Source organism: Mus pahari, chromosome 2 (genome assembly GCF_900095145.1).
Source record: "Mus pahari chromosome 2, PAHARI_EIJ_v1.1, whole genome shotgun sequence".
NCBI classification, from domain to species: Eukaryota; Metazoa; Chordata; class Mammalia; order Rodentia; family Muridae; genus Mus; species Mus pahari.
The window spans coordinates 12,497,315-12,516,046 of NC_034591.1; the positions used below are offsets into that span (position 1 = coordinate 12,497,315).

The 18,732-nt window shown below is 38.6% G+C and overlaps 1 protein-coding gene across 1 annotated transcript in view; it reads left to right on the top strand.

The window, feature by feature from the left end:
- Sema3c (semaphorin 3C) overlaps window positions 1–18,732 on the top strand; it is a 148,571-nt gene that overhangs the window by 57,681 nt on the left and 72,158 nt on the right. Inside the window, exons 3-4 of the mRNA XM_021188608.2 lie at window positions 15,495–15,655; window positions 16,796–16,858. Coding sequence (XP_021044267.1) covers window positions 15,495–15,655; window positions 16,796–16,858 — 224 coding nt within the window. The remainder of the gene's footprint in view (window positions 1–15,494; window positions 15,656–16,795; window positions 16,859–18,732) is intronic.

An 18,732-nucleotide genomic window follows, 5' to 3' on the forward strand; every position in this document is an offset into this window, starting at 1 on the left:
AAAGAAATTCTGGCTTTTATTTGGGTGGCCGAATTATAAGTTTTTCACTGCCTTAAAATTTTATTTTTACTGCGTGCTGCATAATTGAAACAAATACCCTAAGACACTTACTCTTCACCAGAGACCATCTCAGAGCAGTCTATACCGCTTTCACCTTAAATTTCCTGCCTGGTAAATGAAAACTGTCACACAGCACTGAGGCTTATGATAAACAGCTCTTTCTGTTCTTTTTTCTTTTCCTATCTCTCAAAGAGTACAGAGAATTAAAGTCTTTACCAAGGTCAGTTTAATAATTTTCATTAAACACACATAATCAGCCAGTCTCTTAAAGTATTTGAGACTTTCTAAAATAAATGCAGTAACATTTTCAGCTGTGCCCACAGGTATGGATAAGTGAATCTATTTTGCCTAATATAGACCTGATGAGACCCACTCAGGGTATAGGAGTTCTACAGGAGTGTGCTGCAATGTTGAGAGCTCACAATGGGTTTGCACGGCCCTTCTAGAACGTTCGAGTCATATGTTCTAGTGCTACAAAGACATCCTTTCCATTTCTCCCTCAGCAGTGTTTGGTTATTAGGTGACTTTGAAAATGTATGACTAGTTTGAGGATGATTGACACTCTGGCCAGAATATGAAGATGATGTCAATAGTTAGGGTGCTCAGAAAGATACAGTACAAATGCACCTGTTCTGCTGTAATATGTTGACTTTAGCCTAAGCGACCTAACATGAGAGATGGATAATGTCAGTTTCCTTAATTTAGCAATAAGCAAATTAGGCTCCAGAGACCAGAGTAACTACTAGTTACACAAGTGTGTGTGTATCTTTACCACAGGGCCCACATTGTAGATTCTTCAATACCTTATAAGGCGATAATAAAGTAAATGTTATTTCATGTGAAGTCTTCCACAGCAATGGGGGGACACATCATGTCTATTAGTGTTATTGGTAACTTTTAGAGGAAAATTTGCCAGATGGGCCTTTGGAAATAGAGCTGAGGGTCTTAAGATACTATACACATGAAATACTGTGTAAGAAAACAGTTTTGAAGCTCAAATAAGTGATCACATGGTGAACTTTTCAATGGTTGTTCTATGTAGAGTTTAATGAACATCCCTGGGGGAGAAGCTTGTCGGTGCATGGGGTTTGCACCGTCTACGGGGCTTCTGGAGCTGCCCTGTTTCCATCTCACACATTGTCAAGACTCTTGCCAGCCTCCTTAGGGAACGAGGAAAATGGCAGCTGTAAATTACCACTGATTTTTATGAGTTCTCATGGATCTTGGTTTCAAATATGCTGCACTGTTAGCACTATTCACAAATGTATGTAATTCCGTGCACATTCTGCTGGTTAGGTACTGACACCAGTTCTGCCTCAAATCATGTGTGTAAAAGGAATTTTAGACAAAGTCCAGAAATAATTGAAGTTTGTCAGATATGACTCTTAGAGAATATTATCAGCACTCTTTCTTTTGTTTTATTAGATATTTTCTTTATTTACATTTCAAATGTTATCCCCTTTCCTAGTTACCCCTCTGAAAATCCCCGATCCCCTGCCCCTGCTCCCCAACCCACCCACTCCCATTCCTGGTCCTGGCATTCCCCTATACTGGGGCATAGAGCCTTCACAGGACCAAGGGCCTCTCCTCCCATTGATGACCAACTAGGCCATCCTCTGCTACATATACAGCTAGAGCCACAAGTTCCACCATGTGTTTTCTTTGATTGGCGTTATAGTTCCAAGGAGCTCTGAGGGTACTGGTTAGTTCATATTGATGTTCCTTCTATGGGGCTTCAATCCCCTTCAGCTCCCAGGGTATTTCTCTGGCTCCTTCCTTGGGGACCTTGTGCTCCATCCAATGGATGACTGTGAGCATCCACTTGTGTATTTGCCAGGCACTGGCAGAGCCTCGCAGGAGACAGCTCTATCAGTCAGCACTGTTTCTTTACATGAGATTTTGGATGGTTCTCCTTAAGAAGATAGTGTTTCTGAATTTCATAAAGAAAGCAACCTTGGGAGAACCTGGGCTGACTTTGGGAGTGCCCTTGACCCTCAGGCTAGATTGATAAGGTCAACAGTTAGTGCTGAGAAGATTCTGTAAGTAAATCCTTGTGAAAAGAGCCATTTTTATCCCTAAGAAATTTTTCATGCAATTTGCATATCTCCTTTGCATTGAAATATGAAAAATCCAAGTTACCACAGGGACAGTGAAGGAAGCCAAGCCCCTTGGCTGAGGATGATCTCACCTTCCACAAAGAACTAGGGAAGTCACTTCCCCCGATACCTGCACTTTGTAAGAACAAATTAGTAGGATTGTTGTGGTGGTTAGACAAGACACTGCTTGTCAGATATTAATAGAATATATAGGTATTTTGTATTGATAGATTGCTGGCACAAATTTTGTTGTGTGAGTGGTAGATTAAAAAGGCAAATTGGACAAAATCAAGGAAATTGTTCCTATTTTATCATTTACTTTTATATTGATTATAAGAATTATTTTTGTAAAAATTTTGAGGAGTTAAACTCATTTGTATGATACACTACACCATAATAAAGATAAGACATTATTACACCAGTTTTTATTAAATACAATTAGTACCTAAACAACTCAGGATTAATAATTTAAAGCCCAAACAGTAGAACAATACTTTATTTAAAACTGAAACTCCCATTTTGATGTGAGGACCCCCAACTATGACTGATGAAGTGAAATAAAATTTAAGGCCTGTGATTCATGTAACTTATGTCCAGAGAGTTGTTTGTAAGCTCAGAAGCCTGAGGCAGAGGACACAGTAGAACAGGCCTGGGCACGCCCAGGCAGGCCATTGTTAAAACATTCCTGGGGCTGATAGTTTGGAGTCACGTGTTAACCAGGTAGTCTGCTGACTTGCACGTACCATTCTGCAAATGTGTTGGTGTTTAAATGGGCCAAATTCCTCTTAGCCCCCACCCTCTCCCTATTAAAAACCCCTTGCTTTCGAGCCACGTGGTCAATGCCTCTACCTCCTGCATGAGGTACACATCGGCCCAGAGCTCCACCATTAAGCTACCTCATGTTTTTACATCAAGATGGTTTATTCGTGGTTTTTGGGTGCCACTTTCTCGAGACTGGAGTAGGGAGGGCTCCCCACGGAGGTGTTTCACTGACAGCTACAAGACTGGGGTCCTTCACACTTACCTCCTTACTCAGTTACCTCCACAGTCCCAGCAGACAGGTGGTATTATAATCATTCAGATACGGATGCTAAAGCACCCACAATTTAAATAACTTGCCGAAATCAGCACTGCTAGCCAAATGCAGAGCCAAGATCTGAGGACAGATCTATCTTTCGAAGCCAGACTTTGTTCCAGGAAGATGGATTCAATTAGCAACAAAATCCATTTATCCGTATTTTTTTTTTTTTTTGAGTAAGTTGATTTTAAACTTGGATTGTCTAAGATGTAATTTTCTATGATGTTTTAAAAAATACACCCTTTCTTATTTTTCATGTTAATTATTGCTGAAGTTAACAAAGCCTGCAGTGTATTTTAATCTGGAGAATTACAATGTATTCATCTGTGATGAAAATAAACCAGAGGCAAATACCTGACTGGAACCCTATCTGCCTGTTCTTCATCCTGTACAGCAAGATGGCTGTCTGGACTTAATTGCATGAAATCACCTAGATGGTTGAGGAAACAGTCCTTCATCTCATCGCAGCTATTAAAACCAGCTTTTGATCAATAAAATAGATTTTCCTTTTAAGGCTCATAGATTAAAATGGCTATAAGTAAATGGAATAAAACATTTCCATACATTAAAAGTATGACCTTGATTCATTAATATTCAGATTAAATTTAATATTTCTGACACTTGCTGTATCCTCTTTCACATACCCTTATTTCCACCACTTTGGAATGTGCTTTGTTCCCTTTTGTATGTTGAAAATGAAAGGGATGGCCATGGCTAATGTTTACACCATGATGGCAGAAGCATTTGGTACAATAAACTTTGAGTTCTACTTTCTGACTCTCTCCTTGAAGCACATGAAAACAGTGATAAATATTATGTTTTCAGAGCCAAAACAAACAAGTGTAACACTGAAGTTTTTGTTTGTTTGTTTGTTTTTTGTTTTTTGTGGGACACTGAGTGATACATTCTCAGACATCATCCTGAAAAAGAGAAAAATCAAATGGTTTCCCAGTGTAGCATGAAGGTAAGGGAATATATATGATTTAAATCCACAGGGAACAAAGGTGTTTCCGTTGTTATTCTGTGGATCCTTTGTTAGTCTCTTGAAAATAATGAAAAGGCCGCGAAGCGCACTCCCAATAACTGAGCAGCGGACCCTGGTGTACTGACTGATTTCATGTTTTAGACCGTGTCACGAGAGAAAAAGAGAAGACAGCATGGAAAACAGAACAGGGTTTTGCATTGAAGACTGACCAATGCGTTTAAAACAGAGTGAACTCGTTCTCTGTAGCTCTCCAAATTTGTGTCTTGTTTTAAAGCCAAGTGCAATAACTTGGCTAAACAATGAGTCACATTGAACACAATAATATTTAGATAAAATGACTGTCACTTTAGGGCAAATATCTCCATATCTCTTTGTTCATAATGTCTGACACTTTAAATTTGAGGTGGTGCAATACACAGTTTATTACATTTTTTTTTTTCCTGTTCTCGAGTTAAAAATGGGTTTTAAAAGGCATCAAGTGAAAGGATAGTTCAAGAACTCGCAGTGGTTGGGGTAGCTGGATTGCTCAGTTCTGAGTAGAGCATGGTGGTCTTATTTTGAAGGAATTAGAGATAGAGAATTTTTGGCAGTGTGCAGCTCCTTTCCAGTTAGGAATTGGCATTTTCCTCTTCATGTACTTCACTCATTTTTAGGTACCATACAAGCAAAGCCTGCTTGAGGTTGTATATGCACTACAGTGGTTTGTTCAGAAAGCTCACACACCCTGAGCATTAACCAGGGAGTAATTACATGTATATGAACGTACAAAACACTGAGAGACCTATCAGTACTCCCCATTTCCAGATGAATGAATCGTTAAGAAAATTATTTGTAAGTCAATAATTCCCAGCTCCTTCCTATGTGTATTTTATCTCAGGAAACATGTAATAATCCTGGCATACACGCACACTCTTCTTTACGCTCTTAATATTTCATTGAAAACAATCTCATACAATGTTGTTACTAGCTAAGACTGCCATCCAAAACTTCATCCATGATTATCCCGCACCTTTTCAAGCTATTTGTTGCTATCTCTAGTGATGTGGGAACAAACTAGCAACTCAAGTTTGCCATTTATTTAAGAGTTTGCATCTTTAAAGGCTGTTTGTGAGAGTCAAGGAATTTGTACCCTTTCCTTTTGCACATTGATGGGTACATGCTTCCACTCAGAGCATCCAATCCAAATTGCCTTTGTTAATCCCAAATATGCCAAACCATCCTTTGACTCTTCCTCAGCCGGTCTAGTTTTCTATACAAGCTCTGTGTGCTCCTGGGTAATGCCTTTCACTTCATTGACTTTATTTGTCTTCAGGTCGCTGTTTGCTAGAAACTTCTTGAGTCCTGATAAAAGGCAGCTATCCTTGGCTTTAACCATGTTTTTTGTCCTTTACTTCATTTTATGCATTTAATACACTGAGCTTTATCATTGAGAATGGCTCAGCTAGTATATGTTGAATAAAAAAAAGTCAAGTATTTCCTTCTATCTAATTAGGAAGTCTTAGTTGTTTTTCTCTAGCACTACACGGTCATCTTGTTTAGTGTGTGTGTGTGTGTGTGTGTGTGTGTGTGTGTCTACCCCCAGATGACCTTCTTTGAGGATACCAAGATTTTCTTTCTCTTTTTTTGTTTGGGGTTTTTGTTTGTCTGTTTATTTTGTACTAATCCATTGACTAAAATATTTGTTGAAAGGTGAAATGGATATACTTCAAATAATAATTTATAAAGTAGAGCCGAATTCATTATGTATAAATGTAGGCTTTTTGTGCAGAGGCACCCATGACTAGAAGTACTGAAGATGTTCATAAAAGTCAACTGTGCAGACCTTACCCAACATGTGAGACCTCTTACTTTCATTTCTATGAATTCTAATCTCTAGAAGTTCCACTCCAAAGTTACCATGTGTCCTACAAGTTCCAACTTAATGGAAAAAAAAAAACCCAAATATGGGAAATGTGGAATAGACAGGTAATAAATGTCACTGTTAGAGTTATTGCTGATGCTATTACAGTGGAAGGTGGTAGGGAATAGATTCATGTTTTTTTTCTAGGGATTTGCTTACCAGAAAGCCCAGGTCCATTCCTCAGCCCTACCCAGTGCATACAAACTGCTTGAAGAATTTTTTTTGTCATTGTTTGTCCAACCACTCAAAGTTTTTGAATATTCATGTTTTACATTATTCCTTCCTTGATCTTATTTGAAATTGTTAATTAATTCCTTTACAAACAACAACATGAAAAAATATTCTATAAATCTTTAAAACTGTATGTAATCAAATATAATAAGAAGATAGTATATTTAATAGATGTCTAATCACTAAAGTAGTTTCTTTTTTATTAGACATTTTATTTATTTACATTTCAAATGCTATACCCTTTAGCCCTCTGCACACCCCCTATTCTATTCCATCTCCCCTCCCACTACTTCTATGAGAGTGTTCCTCCACGCACACTAAAGAAGTTTCTAATAATCCCTTTGTCTTTGTAATCATGCTTCTTCTGCTACGCTGGGTACCTTGGGACCACTGTTGCCGAACATCTTGCTCCAGCGTATCTTTACCAGAGGTGTGAGAGCTGTCAGGGGAAAGTGCATTCTGTTTCACAAGTGTGCTTCTGTAGTCACGTCTCAAATGGGAATGCTGAAAGAGGCGTCTTCTGAGCAAGAAGCGGGAGGAGTATGGATCTTCAGTACATTTGTGCTATCCTCCTACAGGTTACGAAAAGCTTCAGATCTGAGTCTCTTTCCAAAAATTACTTCCTTCCATTTCGGAGTCTTGGAAGGCATCTGAGAACCGAATCTTCTTTACCTCAAGTGATCCTGACCATTAACTCCCCAACAAGGATCCTAGTTTGTGCCCAGACAGTCTAAATGAGCTTAGAAGAAAAATCAGAAGTTAAGATTTCTTATTGAATTAAAGCACTCATCAGAAATGCAACATGAATTTGATAGAGAAAGAAAAAAAATCTTGTTCTTTGGTTTAAGGTCATTTATCTTGTAAAGAATACACACTATTGATGATGCAACTATATTTCTAAGAAAAGGTTTTAGAGATATTTCTTATTCCTTTAAGATTAATAAAAGAATATATAAAGTATATCAGACTTAGGGATATTCCATAATGATATAAAGAAACATTTGTAATAGGTGACAGTTGCAATCAATATAGAAGTAATTGTTTTCATAGATATTTTACTGCTGCATGAAACATAAGAGCTCATTCTAGTTTTTAATTCCTTAGCCTGTTGTGTCCCTGTTATGACAAAAAAAAAAAATTAAATGAGAGGGAAGTAGTTCTATTTATACCTGGAGTGCAAATATGCCATCGTCACAGGAAAGACATGGCAGCAGGAGTAGGCACAATTCACCCACAGCTGGAAAGCAGAATGAGGCATGCTTCTGTAGAGCTTGCTGTCTCCTCTTTCAGTGGGGACACACAGCCCTAGTGAGCTATTACCCCATTGTTGTGGATTTGGTTTATGGCTTATATAATGTTAATTAGGTTCAATTACATGGGAATTCGCACATCTACATCCAAGGCATCATGGGTCCCTGTCCCCAGTTGGCTCTAATAAAGTTGTTGGTGGTCAATGGCTGGGCAGGAAGACAGAGTCAGGACTTTAGATTTCCAGGGCAAGAGAGCCCAGGGAAGAAGGCTTGAGTATGGTCATGCTAGGGAAGCAGGAGGATTAGGCGAGAGAGCTGCAGAAGACAGAGTAACAGTCATGTAAGAGCTGAGGGAGAACAGACCCAAGGGCCCCTGCCCGATTGGGTCTTGGCTAGCAAAGATGGAATATAGATTTTAGTGAGTAATAATTCAGGGGTATTAGAAGAGAGGCATTAGCACCATGAAAGTTTGGGAGTGAGGGGGGGCCCTGCCATTGAGCTGCTAAGGACATAGTAGAAATAAGGCTGCATGTGTGTGTGTGTGTGTGTGTGTGTTTCATTCAAGAATCCAGAGCATTTGGCAGGTGGTGAGGAACGCGCACCCCCGCAGGCAGGGTGATTTGAGTAGCGACATTAATTAATATAGCACCACATGTACTGCAAGTCGGCCCACCTCAATGAACATAACCTAGATAATTCCTCCTAGACATATCCAGATGCTAACTTTGTATAAATCCTCACAGCCATCGAAGAGGCTTGTCTTCTACTGGACTGTAGAATGTGGCCAGTAGAGACCATCAACCATCCCACTAAATGACAAGATTCTCTCTTAGGTTTTCTAGATGCTGCTTTGAAGGCACAGAAGCAGTGTGTGAGAGAGACTGAGAGCATGAGGGAGGGAGCGAGAGAGACAGAGATCTATGAAAGCCCTGCACGGACATAATATGATGTAGAAATTCAGCACCAGCAGCCGACTGCAAGGTCTTCTCATATTCTGTTCCACAGGCTCTTCATAATGACTTCTTTAATAAAAACCTTAATTTTCTAAAATGTGATGGTACTTCTTTATTTTTTACAGAATCAGGACCAACGTTTTAGATTACAGACATTAAAATACCTTAAACTGATTAGCAGAAAAAAATACAACATAAATGGAAAAGATACTTTTATCTCATATTTAGACTCTTAAAAAAAAAAAACCAACAAAGTATTTTGTAGCAATGGGGGCTACTTCATCTTCTGACTTTCATACATAACATTTTGAACTTTTGCAAAAATTCCAAAAGAGGGAAAAGCCCAAAGAGAAATAAGGAATATCAGCGACAGACGACCTGTCAGGATCTGAAAACGCAAGCCATTTTTAACAACTCAGCCCCACTTAAATTATGTTTAAGTTCTTATTTGAGTTCTGCATAGAGTTAGAAAATGGCACGAAGAATCTCGTGATCCAGAAGAATAACGTGTCGCATGGCCTCGAGCCACAAAAATATAAGGCAAGTTTAAAGATGGGGGGTGGGGAAGCCAGAAATTACACTAGTGGCAATGACTGGGTTTTTTTACTGAAGTAGTCTAGCTAACTCATAGCAGGCGTTGAAGGACAGGTTAAAATGTTGGCCTTGTTTCCAAATGTAATAGAATGCTATTTGAGAAAGTTATTAAGTGGGGGCTTTAAAAGTACAGTGAGCATATAACTTACCATCTAGACCATGAGTGTTTTGAGAATCAAAGGGGCATTATTGGCAATTAGGCTGGAAAAACAGGCACAGACTGGGTCTGTCTGTGGCCAACCAGAGTGAGACTCGTTCTTCATAAAGGCCCCTGTATGTTTGTTAATCTTCTCCCTTATGCAATGCCTGGGAAATCCATTTTGCGTCACAGTTGCCTTTCCCTGGCCAGACTCACTGAATAGAGCTGTTTCCCTTGGTCCTTTTTTCATCCATGTGCTACTTTAGTTCCTTTGCTGTAATCTCATTCATCCATCAGTAAGCAGAAGAAAGAACCTTTTATTGTCTGCGTGAACCATGCATGACCATACTCTCTGCACCAAGCCTCCAGGCCCTGGCATAGATTAAGAATGGCACCGCTAAGCCGTGACTGACTTGGGTGCCAGTTGCTTGCCGTGTGGTCTTTGCGTTTTCCAAAGGGGCAAAGAAAATTCAAGACATTGAAGCATTTACATTGCTTCTTTAATTCTGCACAGACTCATGTGCAGGGCAAGAACATAGCAGAACTCCAAGGGTGTGCTGTGTCTTTGTGTTTAGAAAAATGGGGGTGAAGCTAGCTGGTTCTGCTCCCAAATTAAAAACCATCTTCGCTTTGCAAATATTCCAGGCTTGTGACCTGGTTTAAGATGACCAGAGAAACTCGCTGAGTTTTAAGGGTTTGAGGGAGGTCCCTGAGCTGGAAACTTTGAATAGAAACTGAGTGAGGAGAGTGTTTAAAGCTACATTCCTTGCTCTACTGATGAGCCCACATGTGGCTGCTATTTGGGGCTGTTAATTTTGAGCAAATGTGATTTTAACAACCTGCCTGCTGCTCTCTGTTTACATTAGGAATTAAGAACTATAATTTTACTGAGCTGCCCTTCCAACTCCTTATCTACTCTTCTTTTTTTTTTTTTTTTTTTTTTTTTTGCCTGAAGGGACAGGTAAAATTCAGTTTCTAACCCAGTTTCCAAACAGTGAGCCTTCTCTACTTAAAAACCTTTCTAAGACAAGGCATCCAGAAGAGGAAATTATCCTGTCAAAAATCACTATCTCTGAAGTGAAAAGCACCAAACCTTTGGTATCTGTTGTGTGCTTTCTGCCTGAAGCTTGGTAGAAGTTTCTCCCAAGACTTTCTGCAGGCTACCTCCATAAAAGTAATAGAACAAAGGGCAGCGGGGTTAAATTGTCATGGAGCTTATCTTCTTACCTGCATCGTGTATTTGAGCAAAGCATCTAGCCTACAGTGCTAAACAGGCCATAAATATATGCTGAATAAATAAACTGATAGCTCAGCCTGAACTTTAAATATAATTAATGAGTAACCATTATATCTGCCTCTAACTGAGAGAGTCCTGGGAATTGATTTTCGCTGCAATAATTCTTTACCTAATCAGGAGTTTTATAAAAGACAGAAGACAGTGTAGTATTCTTAGTAAATGATTTCCCTTAGTAGGGAGCATGACTAATGTTTATCATTCATAAAAGGATCCCCATGTATTCTACCAAGATCACATATCTGAACATATGAGCAAATTTTTAATGAAGAACACTCTTCACAATGTAGTTGCACAGCCTCTCAACACTAAATTATTACTATTGCTGGTCTAAATTGCTTCTCATGTGGTTAGGAATATTGCCTTACTGACAGACATAATATGTTACATACTGACCCATATTCTCATTGCAGGAATGATATTTTAACTACTGCAGTCTGGGGAGCTTCTCTTGCTAGGGACCCTGTTGTCCTCCCAGTTTTAGTTACATACTCAGGGCTCACAATGATTTCTATTATAGAAATGTCCATCTGAGCATGCAAATGTTAGGTAAGCATATTATTCTGGAAATTTTCCCTGAAACAGCTTTGGCCTAGAATGCATTACAGTAATTTTCCATCACAGACATCTACTATGATGTGGCTATCAGGGCAGAAATATGTATTTTTAATGCTCTTTCCCAGGAGATTTTCTCAGGAACTTGAAGACCTATACTGCCCTTGGTGGAGCCACTGAGTTTTCAAACCTTTCTAGTGCTACAAACTGTGTTCTCAGCCAAGCTACTTCTCAGCCATGTTAGCATTGCCGGACAGTGCCATGGCCATAATTCTGTGTAAACTATTCTGTGCTATCACTATTGACATTTAAAAGAAGCACAGGACAGCCTCATCTGTGGCCTTGTTTAGAGACAGTTCTTTTTTTGTTGTTTTTTTTCTTTTTATTGGATATTTCCTTTATTTACATTTCAAATGTTATCCCCTTTCCTGGTTTCCCCTCCGAAAAACACCCTCCCACCCTCACCCCTCCCTCTGCTCACCAACCCACCCACTCCCACTGCTTCCTGGCCCTGGCAATCCCCCACACTGGGGTATACAGCCTTCATAGGACAAAGGGCCTCTCCTCCCACTGATATCCAACTAGGCCACCCTCTGCTGCATACGCAGCTGGAGCCATGAGTCCCAACATGTGTGCTCTTTGTTTGGTGGTTTAGTCCCTGGAAGCTCTGAGGGTACTGGTTAGTCCATATTGTTGCTCCTCCTATGGGGCTGCAAACCCCTTCAGCTCCTTGGGTCCTTTCTCTAGCTCCTTCATTGTGGATCCTATGCTCAGTCCGATGGACGGCTGTGAGCTTCCACCTCTGTATTTGTGAGGCACTGGCAGAACCTTTTGGTTTTTCGAGACAGGGTTTCTCTGTGTAGCCCTGGCTGTCCTGGAACTCACTTTGTAGACAAGGCTGGCCTCGAACTCAGAAATCCACCTGCCTCTGCCTCCCGAGTGCTGGGATTAAAGGCGTGTGTCACCACGCCCGGCGAGACAGTTCTTACTAAAAAGAGTGATGTCTTCCCTTCCTGGTAGTCCAATAATTAGACCAGTCATTTGCTGTGTGACAAAGCTACTCCGCTCTGGCTCCTCACGTTGGATCCACATAGAATGCAAAGCTAGGTTCTTGGGTTGTTCTTTTTGGGAATGAAATTCTCCTTGCTTTGAACTTCCCCTTTTTCTTGCCCACAGTTCCAAAGTTCAGTTATCACTACTCACAGTAATTTAAGTAGCATTTTAATAAAATACTCAGGCCTTCGATCACAGAAGTGACAGTTGTGAAGTAAATCTTCCAGGATAACAGCTGTCAACTGCCAATGGACTACAGATAATTAAATCTGAAGATGCTTTATGGTCAGAAAAGCCAGATAAAAGGGTCTTTAAGTTGATATGGTTACTGCCGCATCTGGCACCAACTTCGTTTTCTGATGAAACAGGTAGAGAATCCCTGCAAATTGCATTCAGCATTTATTTCCTAGCTGGGACCAAATGCTTGGTTTTATTTTAATGCAGATCGGGTAACAAAATGGTGAAAGAACCTAATGAAAGAGAGAAAGTGGAAGAAGGAAGGAGGATGCATTTGAGAATCTAGCCACACTATGTTGTGTTAGGCAGCTGAGAATCTAGCCACACTATGTTGTGTTAGGCAGCTGAGAAGGCGGCAGGAGCTGCAAATAGGAAAGATAGAACTGTTAGCAAAACAGCCTAGTCAAGGTTTCTAAAACCAGACCGAGGCTTTGGTTGTGAATTAGCCCAGAGACGATGCTAGTCCAAGTTTTTACTGCAACTATTCATCCAGAGTTAATATTACTAATTTCATAATAACTGGAACTTTAACATTTGTACTCATTTAAATTCTCTTCATATGTTAACTCATTTCTTTCCATGGGAACAGTAATGGGATGTTACTGATGCAACATATGCATGTGTATACATATGTATATATACATGTATACATACATCTATACAGATATATTATATATACACATATATACATATTTAACAATAATAATAGAAAATAGAGGCTACTATGTGGATGTGAATGGAAAAGGTTGGAAGCGGACGTATGAGGACACAGAAAGAAGAAAAGACAAAGTTACGTAATTATATTTAATTGAGACACAAAAAATTTAAAAACTTAAGAAGAAAGATAGCTGAGTAATCCATAAGCAAGCCATGAGAGTCCGTTAGTGAGCAGTGCTTCTCCATGGTCTGTGCCTCAGAGCTTGGCTTTCTTTTCCTGCTTTGGTTTCTCTTAATGCTGGACTGTCATATGGAAGTGTAAGCAAAATAGATCATCTTACACACACACACACACACACACACACACACACACACACACATCATAAAAACTAAACTCTTAACTCATTTACTGAAGAAGAAATGGAGGCACAGGAAGGTTAGTTTGTTTATTTTTAAACACAGCCATATATCCTATTTTGTTACCCTTCCACGTTATTGGTTCCAGGCTAACCCTGTGTGAACTATCTCGTGGCACCATTCTGAAGTGGTGAGCTGAACATCCTGGCAAAACATGAGTCTGCTCGCCTTCCAAGATGTGTCTGATGTGCACAGATGGGATCCTCTATTCCCTATAGCAATCTTTATTCTATTTTATTTTGCTGTAAGCCAAACTGTGGCCATTAACAATTGCTCTAGAAATATGACTTGTGGTCTATGCCTACAAATGAAAAATCAATGTCATGAAATCAGAAATCTTAGAAAGCACCGACTATCCAAGCTCGCCACTGTTTAAGATCATCAGCACAAGAACAAAGGAATTTAAGACGGACTGAAAAGCAGTTGTAGGTTTCACCTCTGAGCCTCCCGCCTGCAGAGAAAGCTGCCTGCATCATGAATGTTGATTTCCTTATTGTTCCAATGCCTTCCTGGCTTTCAGTGTTCAGCTCACAGACAGATATTCAATGTAAAAGGAGCAGATTAATGGGCCCGAGTCACTGATCATTGGGAGGTTATAAATCTGAGGATGCAAGTAACTGAATCCATGCCTTCCTTTTGACATTTTCATAGACACATTGTCATTCAAATGGTGTTGCCTCTTGAAGGAGAAACAGGAAAATAATCATTTATAAGTAGAGTATATTAAGGCAATGGAAATTGCTTTGAGGACTTGTGTCAGTTTTTCAGTTATTTGGGGATGATACAAAAATGGCCAATGTACCGCATTTGAGAATAAGGCATAAATAAGCAACATATTCTTTATGTTATTGATTTATCTTCCTACTCACAGTAGATATTTAAATTTTAACTGGCTGATGACTTTTTCTAATAAATATGAGATTCTTGTAAATGAGAATCATTTGTGAATCTTACGGAGTCAGCATGAACTTGAACTTGCTGATTTCTTTCAGCAGAAAGTCAAGAACTAAACAATCTATGTTAACAAACATTACTTTTAAATTAACTTTAATTAATTCTGAAGACCTTTGTATATAAATATTTCATTTATATTACTTGTTTTCCTCCCTCCTCACTCTTCAACTTCCCCATGTTCTCCACTTCCAAATTCATGTTCTTATCTTCTTTATTTTTATGTGTGTGTGTATGCACACAGATATGCATAAACACATTGAATGTTGCCTGTATGTATTTGTCCAGGCATGACAAACTATGTGGGCGCTTGTAGCTAGAGGAAATTGAGTCTTTCTTTCTTGGCAGCCACTGACCACCAGTAGCTGTTCATCTAGTGGGAGGATATTGTGGATTTTCCTCAGTTCATGTTGAAATGTCAGTTTGTGCTGCTCTTAATCAATCCTGTTCAGGCACCTATATTGTTGAGAGTCTATGGGTACATTTTCTTTGTCTAGAGGGAACTTTCTAGCAACAGGCATCCTAATCCTATGGTTTTACAATGTTTTTTCCTCCCCTTTTATAGTATTATCTGTGCTTTAGGTGGAGAAGTTGCACTGCTGATGTATTAAGGGGTTTTAGATACCACACAAACACTTATTCTCAGTATTTTTACCAGTTGTGAGACTCTGGAGTAGTCTCCATCTGATGCAGAAAGCTTATTTGAAATGGAGTAAAAATTACACTATTTACAAAGGAGTTAGAAATTCTATTAGTTTAGGGAAATCACCAGGCTCTATTTAATTCATGGTTTTTTCAGCCACAGGTAGGTGTCAAAGTTTACGCTACTAGGTATGAATTCCCATTTCCTCAGAGGGCCTTAAGTCTAGTTTGACAGCTGTTGGTTATACTAAAGTTATAAGTGGAAACATTAGTATTATAGATGATATGTTTTCTGTTTATTTTTGCTTTTTTTTTGGTAAAGGTTTCTCTAAGAACTTTCAGTATAATCATAGAATTATAGAGCCAACATACCCTCTTATCATTTCTTGTTTCCTATTTCAGAGCTTCGAGAAACCAAAACCTCTGAATACTTTCGTCTGTCCCACCAGCAGTTAGACTACCGAATATTACTGATGGATGAAGATCAAGACCGGATATATGTGGGGAGCAAAGACCACATCCTGTCTTTGAATATCAACAATATCAGTCAAGAACCTTTGAGTGTAAGTTTATCATTTTCTTGAAGGTTATCTTGATATTATAGTTATTTAAAAGAATTCAATATATTGAATATAATATGTAATGGATTAGAAAACCAGAAACTCCTAAACACATGGAGTAACATACACACACACACACACACACACACACACACACCTCTAAGTTATTTTTTACTTCACAACTGAAACATATATTAGTTCAATTCTTTCCATTTCATTTAAAATGTTTTAGAAATCAATTTAAACTGCTGATGAATAAAAAAATAAACATGTCTTGTATGTCTTGTATATTCATGTATTTAAAAGAAAAAGCAATGGGTTGAGGGAAGTTTCCCATGCAAAGCCTGGTTCAGATAAAGGAAGAAGTACCATATCATTGATATGTAATCCACAGTGTGAAGAATAGTGCTATGCACTGCATGAATATTTGAATAATCATAACCTACATTTGTCATTTAATTTTACAGTAAAAAAGCAAACTTAACCATCAGTGGAATAAGAATAAAACTGTGTTAGCTCTATTAAAAGAGTAAAATGATCTAAATTTATTATAGACAGGACACTTCACACTTACTATATTAAAGACTGACAACTCAAAAAGTATTTTTCTCTGCCACACATAACCCAGTGCAGTGATTTAGAATGCAAGAACAGTGCTTCAGTGAGACTATGTGGTTATGTGTTACATTCATGTGTTACATTGTTAAGGTACGTGCAGGTCCATTTGAAGTAAACCTATCAGTCTAGCTGTGTGCTTTACCAAAGGTAGCATTAAACTAAAATAGCCACATAAATCTGATCCATAATTATATCAGCAGTTGGTAAAACTATAAGTCCAAAGGGCAAATGGGCATTGTATTTTTCCCATTTATCTTTATAATACCTTTATTTAAATACACAACCACAAAGTTTCATGTGCTATTGAAAAGGTTTTATTAAATAAAAATGGATTGGATAAGCAAAATATTAATGGTATAATAACATAAGAGCCCAATAATTTGAATTCAGAAGGTATAGGAAGACTTTTGAAAAACAAAAATAGTAACTCCTTAAAGAAATCAGATAGTCATAAGCAAACGAAGAATATGGTGTTATTATGTACCTGAATGGGACTATGCAAACTTTATTTTTCTCTCTGAGCAGGTTTTCTGGCCAGCATCAACAATCAAAGTTGAAGAGTGCAAAATGGCTGGCAAAGATCCTACAGTAAGTAGTTAAAGAATGCACACACACACGCACACACATACACACACACACACACACAAACATACACACAATATATATATATATACACATAGAGCCCCTCTTTGCATATATCATATACATATAAATATTCCCACCTATACACACCACACATGCATATGCACACATGTGAGTGCACACACACACACACACACACACACACACACAGAGAGAGAGAGAGAGAGAGAGAGAGAGATACTTAGTCTTCAGATGTATATACTTTGAAAACAGCAGAATCTGAGATTAGTAATTTTGGGGAGCCTTGGAAGGATTAATGTTGAGAGTGTAAATGTGGTGGGACTGGAATTCTCGTACCATCTGTAACTTTAGAATTCCTGACTGCTTAAACTTTCCAGCCATGCTTCATTATTTAACACAGACACTTTTCATGATTGATTTCACCAATAAATCTTGTACCAAGTGGCTCCAACCTACAGAACTCTCAGCAGGCTGCTGAAATAATGATGCTGTGAGTGTCTGGAGTAACTCCCAGATACCATGGGAACTATTCTTAAGATTCTTGATGGAAAAATAGTCATGAGCCTGCAAATTCCAGATAAATAAGTCAACAATGATGAATAGTACATTTGTTAATTAAAACAATTGCAAACCACAATCAAAGCAAATATTGACAAATGGGCAGTACAACACTTGTGCAAAATGGATTCCCTTAACTGGACTTCAGTGGAAAGAGTCAAGTAAGGAACCTGTATTGATCTCTGTGCATGACTTCCTCTCATTGACACTAAATTATTCTTGAATATTACATAAGAAATGCATTGCGCTAATCTTTGATGAGCACAATCATGCATATGTGTGTGTGTGTATGCGTTTTTGCTTCAAATCATGACAAATACCATGATGAGATTAGTATCAAAAATACAAATGCCCTCTCACAAATAATTTGATAAAAGTTTCCTCTTTTCATTTAGATTTACTCTCAATTTTTCATTTGATAACGAACATTAAACACCAATTGTATATTTAGCATAATTCTAGTTATAAAAGGCATAATTTGTGTAAACACAGACCTAGTTTTGCTTTTCTTCCCCATATCTAGTTGAAAAACTTTGACCTATTTTAAATAAGCAAGAAAATAGATGCAAATTAAGAAATGCAATAGAAATAAAAATTGTGTATAAAATCTAGTATACTTACACGTATGCATCTGGGTTTGAGATCATATTAACATCAAGTGTTTTGTCTAGAAAAGTCTGACTGAGCACATTGCAGTAGAGACAAGAGGTGCTAAAAGGATTGATGTCTATATGGAGCCTTGAATGGAAGTGCTCTAAAGAGTATTGGGACAGGCCAGTCACCATGAAAACGAATCCATAATGAGAGGAACTTTTTTCAGTGTGATAAACTCTTAAAACGGTCATAGATAAAAGCTTGTATAGTGAGGTAACCCAATCACAAAAGAAGTCACTAGATATGCACTCACTGATAAGTGGATATTAGCCCAGAAACTTAGAATACTCAGGATAAATCTTGCAAAACACAAGAAAACCAAGAAGGATGACCATCGTGTGGATACTTCATTCCTCCTTAGAATAAGGAACAAAATACCCATGAAAGGATATAGGTACAGAGACAAAATTTAGAGCAAAGATGAAAGGATGGACTATCCAGAGTCTACCCCATCTGGTAATCCATCCCATCATCAGCCACCAAACCCAGATACTAATGCACATGACAGCAAGATTCTGCTGAAGGGACCCTGATACAGAGGCCTCTTGTGAGACTATGCCAGTGCCTGGCAAACACAGAAGTGGATGCTCACAGTCAGCTATTGGATGGAACACAGGGTCCCCAATGGAGGAGCTAGAGAAAGTACC